The 8,256-nt window shown below is 27.2% G+C and overlaps 2 protein-coding genes across 3 annotated transcripts in view; one reads left to right on the top strand and one right to left on the bottom strand.

The window, feature by feature from the left end:
- Positions 1-464: 464 nt before the first annotated feature.
- LOC115238151 (caspase-8-like) lies at positions 465-5,416 on the top strand. 2 transcript variants are annotated; one of them, XM_029811737.1, is made up of 7 exons: positions 465-864; positions 981-1,561; positions 2,643-2,905; positions 2,971-3,163; positions 3,406-3,531; positions 4,504-4,659; positions 4,745-5,416. In XM_029811737.1, exons 2-7 carry the CDS (start codon positions 1,021-1,023, stop codon positions 4,951-4,953), a joined length of 1,488 nt encoding a protein of 495 aa, XP_029667597.1. In that variant the 5' UTR covers positions 465-864; positions 981-1,020; the 3' UTR covers positions 4,954-5,416. The 2 variants fall into 2 exon arrangements, with proteins under 2 accessions (XP_029667597.1, XP_029667598.1); XM_029811738.1 differs by having other exon boundaries at positions 469-864; positions 4,519-4,659.
- A 656-nt stretch (positions 5,417-6,072) lies between these two features.
- Positions 6,073-8,256, bottom strand: part of LOC115238149 (sodium channel protein Nach-like) — a 132,300-nt gene continuing 130,116 nt past the window's right edge. The window contains exon 9 of the mRNA XM_029811734.1: positions 6,073-6,409. Coding sequence (XP_029667594.1) covers positions 6,250-6,409 — 160 coding nt within the window. The 3' untranslated portion in view covers positions 6,073-6,249. The remainder of the gene's footprint in view (positions 6,410-8,256) is intronic.

Below are 8,256 nucleotides of genomic sequence, written 5' to 3' on the forward strand. Positions count from 1 at the left end.
ATATATATACATATACATATGTATATATATATATATACATAGTATATCTAGACCGAGTGTTGAGGAGTGAGGGCCAAGGTGCACATAGAAAAAGACATACTCTGTTCCGTGCCCTTTGCGTTCTCTCTCACTCTCATGTAGCATAGCGAAAGAGTACGCTATGCTAATTCCTCTGAAGAATGGAATGACTGTGATTGGCCAGCCTTCGAACTACGAATGTTATTAAACCCGATTAGGGCCGGTATTCATAGTCCGTTCTTATATTCAAGATCGTCTTAAGTACGATCTTAAGATACTATGCGGCCATTTCATTGGTTGAATGGGATCTTAAGACGACCCAAGACCACACTTAAGACGATCTTGGATATAAGAACGGACTATGAATACCGGTCTAGATATACTATGTCTATGAATACAACTAAACATAACACTATATATGTACGAATATTCAAGATGGCGACGAATTGGTCCGTCATGCCATTTGGCAAACCTGACCACATACGGAACATTTTTCGTGACCACTTTTTTTCTCTCTACACTATCGAGATAACTCTCCTTACTCTTCCTTCATGGCTATGCATATGCAGTTATGTCAATTTGTGTGCGATAGGCTTATGCCCGTATCAGACTACGCATTGAAAATTGAAGATTGAAGATTAAAGATTGAAATTTGACTAATCAAAACAAAAGGGACTAAAATTTCTTTGTCCTGATTGGTCAAATTTCAATCTTCGATCTTCAATCTCAATCTTCAATGCGTAGTCTGATACGGGCTTTATGTCCATGATTGGCAGTGAATATCGAAACATAGCCGTAGTATGCAATTAAGAAATAAGTTTTTTGTGAAAAGATCTTTTAGTTTTTGTAAGTATACTTTTATATTTTAAAAATCAATAAATTATTATGGTTATTACGATTTTAAAAAATTTTGTATAAAGCGGCGTAACGAGATTGTTAAAAATTGCTGATATATATTTCAGGTAAATAGTAACGTTATATTAAAAAGATATATAATTCGTGATGTCGTTGTCATTGGATGCAATTGCCCATAACACAGCTAAGACAGTTATAAACTTGAATATTTTAAGACAGATAGAAAAAGATCTTGATATAGACGAGAAAATTTCTGTATTATTTTTAATAATAGAAGATTATGCAAATGTATTTAGAGATATTTTTGATCTTTTTCAAAAAGCAAAGACAGAAAATTCATACATAATTATAGATTATGTAAAGAAGTATCCAGAAAATTGGGAAGATAAAATTTTAGAAGCATTATGCATTCTAAATAATCGAGAAGTAACAAGGAAATTAAGAATATCATTTAACGATTTAGATTTACAATATGTTCCAAAGATCAGATCATATTCAAAAAATATAAATATAGTTGCAAAGTGCTTATATAGACTATGTGAATCTTTTAATGAAAGTGAGCAAAAACTATTATTAAGCTATATTAAATCTGATAACTCTAATTATGAATCATTACTGGATGATATAGATTATCTTGAATTGCATATGTTATATTGGATGCAAATTAAATACATTACAATTTCAAAAGGTATACATTTAATTTATTATTTAATTTTTGAGAAGTAAGCTTTTAATGCAAATAGATAAACTAAAAATATATTTTAAAATATAGAAATTTTATTGATATAATATTGATAAAAATATTTTAGTTGTATACATTTCTCAAAATATATATGTGGTGACAATTAAGAAGTTGCTAAAACTAAAGCATTATATCTCTTCTCTATCTTCTCATGCATATTTGTATCTATCAATTTATGAGTTAGAGACATGTCTATTTCATTCTAACTGTTGCCGAAGTCATATACGATTAGTTATGAGTGCTATCACAGTGCACAAAAAAATTTCATTGAGTGCTATTATACAGAAGAGGCAAACCATGTGAATGCATATTGTGGAACTATTCGGCTATTATTTAAGAACAAATGGATAGAATTTCAGAAATCAAATTGTTTTGAGTACAAGAAATCTATCATTTTTATTAACATACAATGCAAAAATTATATAAAGCAATTTAATAATCAAATTTTATATAAAAAGAAGTAAAAACGATTATAAGCAAAATTTAATTATCAAATTGGTTTATATAATTTTTGTACTGTATATTAACAAAATTGACAGGTTTTTTGTACTCAAAATAATTTGATTTTTAAAATTTTACCCATATTTGTTCTCAAATAACAGCCAAATAGTTTCAGCAATTTCCTAATATCACCCTGTAGCAACTCATTCTTATAACAAAGCTATGACATAATTTATAAAGTAATAAAGTATAAATCAGTAAAAGTTTAAACCACTCATGTGACTATAAATACTCTTTCATTTTCATTTACCCAATATAGGCTCAATATATATATTTATTACCTGTTATAAATTATATTACATGTTTTTATGCAAAAGATTTTAATATTTAAAAGGGAATATCTGAAAATAATACACATATAATGTAAAGGAGAGATAATTTTTATAATTAAAAAACACTATTATATAATCACTATATATAAATACTATTATAGAATCAGACAGGATATAGCAAGTTTAATGTGAGCATTATAACTAATTATATGAATTTTATTATCATAAATTTTTTACATATAATTCTATTTTAGATGAAAAGCATAATATGGAAAAATTATTAAAACATTTGAAGAAATTCGAAAATTTAAAAATAATTTCCATTGATTTGGAGAAATTTGAAAATCGATTGCATGTCGTTGATACTCATGGAAATTTTGGGATAAATGATAAAAACTATCTTCATCCAATTTTCCTAGAAGGATCATTTCTTGCAGAAAAAAATAACAAAAAGAAAATACAACCTATTAATAATGGATTATGTATTATTATAAACCAGATATATTTTGGAAAAGAGGTATCTTATTAATATTTAATACAAAAGAAATTATTTTATTTTGTAATTTTTCTGTTTTCTTTTAGTATGAGACGCGATTTGGAAGTAGTACGGATTGTAATAATTTATCTGAAACATTTCAAGCTTTTGGATTTAAAATAGAGATATTTGAAAATCTAAAGAGAAAAGAAATGTTAGAAAAAATAAAAAATATTTCAAAAGACCATGATAACAAGTATGATTGTTTATTTCTTTGCATTTTAAGTCATGGATATAGAGGTAAGAATAGAGTGTAATTATGATATATACTTAATATAGTGATTTTTTTTTGAAGAAATGTGTGTGTGTGTGTGTGTGTCTACATCTTAAAATACATAAAATATGTATGTCTTATAAAATAATAGTGATGAGAGCAATATACATATATATCACATATTATGCAAATGTATTATGTTTATTTTCTATACCTTATTAATATTTTATATTTATAATGAATTGTAAATGATAAATTTACATTACAGGAGGTGTAATTTCATCAGATGAAAAAGAAGTTTCACTGGAAGAAATTGAAAAAGCTGTATGTTGTATGGAATTGAAAGATGTTATAAAAATTGTTATCATACAAGCTTGTCAAGGAAAGACACGTGGTAAGAAAACAAAATTAAACAAAAATGAAAATTGCAATAAGAAAAAGAAACGTATATTTGAAAAAATTAAATATTGTATATCCATAATAAAAAGTTGTGAACAGTTTTGTGTATATTGATAATGAGAATTTTATTATTTTGTAAGATACAAAAACTCGAACTCTTGAAATACATACAAAACTGTAGAGTATGTTATAGAAATTTAAATTTTTCAAATGCCTCGATTAATGTTCTCTCTTAAGGGGTCTTTCTAGTTTGACGCTCTGAAAATAAAGGCGATTTTTAGGAATTTTTTAAAAGAAAAGTATAAAACATTAATTCTAAACTTTGTACATTTATTAAATAATATTTCAAATATATCCTAAATTTTTTTCGAACAAAAATGTTTGTTTCGGAATTATAGTAGTCCAACCAGGATGGCCAAAAAAAACGGCGGACATGATTCTAACCGTTATAATCATCTGAAATAAAAAAACCAAAAAGATTCTTAATCTATATGAATGTGATTATCGTGTGAACTAGAATTAAATCGATATTTGCAAAATTCAAATTTTTCGACTTACAAAACATCAATTTTTTGATGAAAAATGGAATTTTTTTTTTAGACGCCATTTTTTCATTTTTCAATATTTTTTTTTATTCTAGTTCACACGATAATCACACTCTTACAGATTAAGAATCTTTTTGGTTTTTTTATTTCGGATGATTATAACGGCTGGAATCATGTTCGCCATTTTTTTTAGCCATCCTGGTTGGACTACTATAACTCTGAAACAAATATTTTTGTTTGAAAAAAATTCAAGATATATTTGAAATGTTATTTAATAAACGTGCAAAGTTTAGAATTAATGTTTTATACTTTTCTTTAAAAAAATTACCAAAAATCACTTTTATTTTCAGAGCGTCAAACTAGGAAGACCCCTTAATATATATCATTTTACTCTGTAAATATTTGAAATTACAAGAGAGCAGATTTTATTTCCACAGGAAGTATAAATAATTGTTTGACAATTGATGGTTTATCTGATTCTCCTGCACTGGTATCAGAAGACGTTCGCCAATTTAGAAAATTTTTAATATTTATGTCAACAATACAAGGTTTTGTATCAGTACGTCATAAAGATCAAGGTAAATGATTACTTTAGATATATCTTGCATAATTGAGACTTTTAATATTCTTTATTTCTATTAATATTCTATTTGTTCTACTCAGGTTCATGGTTTATACAAGAAGTTTGTAAAATTCTCAAAATTTATGGGAATCAGTTGCCTTTCATTGAATGCGTTAGAAAAATAATGACATCTATGCAAGAAAGAAATGGTAAAATAGAAGGAACTCAAGTTGTGCAATTGCCAGAAATACGCAATGATCGTTTAGATTCAGACTTTCAATTAAAAAGTATATTTAATCCTGCACTTTAAGTAGTAATCATGCATTTTAAATGTTTTTTTCTATATGTACATATGTAAAAAATGTACATATATATTAATATAATATATATGTATATTGATATAGTGTATATAAAATTAATTTTTGAAAAATAAGATAAATACTGTAATATAATAAATTTGAAGATATAGATTCAAAAAATAGTTAAATATTTTAATAAGATTTGCAAAAAATTTATTTATAGATTTTAAAATATGCTACTTTAAGTCTATATTCTACTCTTAAGAGAGAATTTATTACATTTTATAAATATTTGTCTTGTGTATTATTTTCAAAATATGCTAATTATACAACTATTTGTAAATATAGGAAGCGTTTTATATGTGAAAGGTATAAATAAAAGATTTTATTTGTAAATTAAGAAAAATACTTACAGATTATGTTAATAATAAGCATTTAAAACATTGTGACATACATTTATATATCAGGTCTACCGGAAAGTTCTGTCCGTTTTTGGAATAAAACAAAATACAAATTTTTATTACCGTCAATAAACTTTATTAAATAATGTAATTGCCATTATTCGGAGAAGTATTGTCAGCAACTGGATAATTTAAATACAGCAGTCCAAGAAAAGAGGCCGCCGATGTTCAATAGGAAGAACATCATACCGCATCATGATAATGCCAGGCCACATGCTGCTTTGGATACTCGTCAAAAAATTGCAGAACTAGGCTGGAAAATTCTGTCGCATCCACCATATTCCCCGGACTTAGCACCCTCCGACTATCACTTGTTTTTGTCCTTACAAAATTTTTTGAGGGGCAAAAAATTCAAAAATGAAGAAGATATCAAACAAGCACTGGTTCAATTTTTCGCATCAAAAGATAAAACATTTTTCGAAAAAGGGATATACAAATTGCCCTCACGCTGGCAAGAAATCATTAATAATAATGGCAATTACATTATTTAATAAAGTTTATTGACGGTAATAAAAATTTCCGGTAGACCTAATATAAAAAATTATGTATATTAAACTTTATTTTCTTGCGTGATGCAATAGAAAGAGATATTTCAATTACTGACAACAATTATAATTATTATCAATTGCTTCTAAATATTAATTATTTCTAAATGTATTATTAGCATAAGTTTATTAATACATGTTATTGTACATTGCTGTGTTTTTTTGAATTGAAGTATGCTTCAATTATCATGCGTATTACAAAATAATATAGAAATTCAAAGATTGACATGAGGCTGAAACCAGCAAACAATCCGAGTAAACCGCCGAATGATGCTAAAAATATTAATAGATATTATTATTCTTATGTAACCTTTTTTTTTAAACAAGCGTAGTAATAAACAGTATCTATCTTACCGAACAAATTACGCCAACTATAATTAACTGATTGTCGATACTGAAAGCCGACTAAATCGTTAAAGAATATATGTATTATACTATGATTGCGTATGCTGATGCCGTTACTGCAAAATATAATAGCAATATTATTAAAACATGCATAAATATATTTAAATCTGCATCAATTAGATTTTACAAGTTGTTAATTTCCATATTGCACATGTAGATCCTGAGAATGTTTTAAGAATATTGTAAAAGTTGTGTACTAAAACAGTTCAGAAATATTCGAGATATATACTGCAATATACTACTCAGTAAATACCGTTTGTTGCAGTAATATAACGTGGAAGTAACAAATAATATATATAACGTAAGTCACCTATATATAATAAGCTGTACAAATGAATAATCCAAAATTTTTTTAAACACTTAAAAAATTAATTTTAAAATCAATTGATTTTCCCGTTCTTTTGCGGTTATATATCATCGACAGTGTCACCGACGAGGTACTATTAAAGACCTTTTTCTTATTTGTATGGCTAGTTAGACTTCGCGAGCGAATATATACCTATACGCCAGTTGGTATTAAATGGACGTCCGCTTCTTGTAGATCTAAAGCGCTTGGCTTTTTTAGAAAAAGCGTATAGATAGCAAAATATTAGCAGCATGCTGGCAGATTGGCAGCAAATTTAATCAGAATCCCACACCAAAACCATAGCCATCTGTGTCTACATTAAGCTCGTGTTTTGTCGACAAAGCCTGCGACTAAGACAGGTAATGTGAGCACACAGTAGAAACTGAGCAGACTCTGCAGCTTCTAGACATTCATATAAAATGGTATTTAAATGGATTTAAAGGATCTCAATCCCAAGTAGCAAAATGACGATAAATTTTGGTCAAGAAATGATCAATTAGACATCCTAAGTTAGGTTTCATATGATACTAAAAAATGACGTCAATAGTCGACATGTCATATTCACGGGACGTCATTTTCTAACGTTTGTATTAATATAATATTAATAACATATATTAATGTAATATATATATAGGAAAATTTAAATAATTTAATTTATAAAATTAAAGATTTTATTTATATGGAAGTTAAAATTCTATTTTAAATCTTAAGTAGATAATAACGGACAGAAATTGTCCGAATAAGTGAAAATCGAACATTCATCTGTTCGATTTTCCAAAAATCAGTTCAATATCTGAATTCCTCGATACGGGAATCGTGTCAGATATTAAACTGGTAGAAATAATTACAATGTTATTAGCCGCATTTTGCAGGCTTTTTATATATATACGTTTCTGACAAGAACTTGAATACGCACACGGAAATTAATGTACATTAGATATCTACTGGATGTTCTCAATGTGCATTAGGGATATCCGTGAATATGTAGGAAATAGTTATTAGACATGCTTTAAATATCCAAATGTCCACAATACGAGATCTGATAAATATTCACAGGATATGTAAGCCAATATCCACTGGACATCCACATCGTCAGTATTCAGTAGATATTCATGTAGATATCCATTGTATGTTGGTTAAATTTTAGTCACAAAATGACTAATTAAATATTCTAAATTAGGTCTCAGGAGACCTGAAAATGACGTCAATATGTCACATTCACGGAACGTCATTTTCTGACATTTGTTTGACGGCAAAACTAAAACCAATTACAGTAATAATTATAATAACATATTAATATAATATATGTATATTATAGATAAATTTAAATAATTTAATTTATAAAATTATTAATTTCTGTTTTATGTTTTAAGCAGATAATAACGAACGATTTTCACTGATTCGGACAGAAATTGTCCGAATAAGTGAAAATCGGACATTATCTATCCGATTTTTCAAAAATCAGTTCCGTATCTGAATTTACCGGTACGGGAATCGCATCAGAAGTTAAACTAATAAAAATAATTACAATATTATTAACCAGTGTTGTTCTCGGGG

Source organism: Formica exsecta, unplaced genomic scaffold (genome assembly GCF_003651465.1).
Source record: "Formica exsecta isolate Colony F162 unplaced genomic scaffold, ASM365146v1 scaffold322, whole genome shotgun sequence".
Classification (NCBI taxonomy): domain Eukaryota; kingdom Metazoa; phylum Arthropoda; class Insecta; order Hymenoptera; family Formicidae; genus Formica; species Formica exsecta.

Coding starts and splice junctions, on each gene's coding strand:
- LOC115238151 (XM_029811737.1), top strand. CDS start 1,021: ATGTCGTTGTCATTGGATGCAATTGCCCATAACACAGCTAAGACAGTT. Junction 3,532..4,503: donor TTGTCAAGGAAAGACACGTG/GTAAGAAAACAA, acceptor ACAAGAGAGCAG/ATTTTATTTCCACAGGAAGT. Junction 4,660..4,744: donor AGTACGTCATAAAGATCAAG/GTAAATGATTAC, acceptor TGTTCTACTCAG/GTTCATGGTTTATACAAGAA.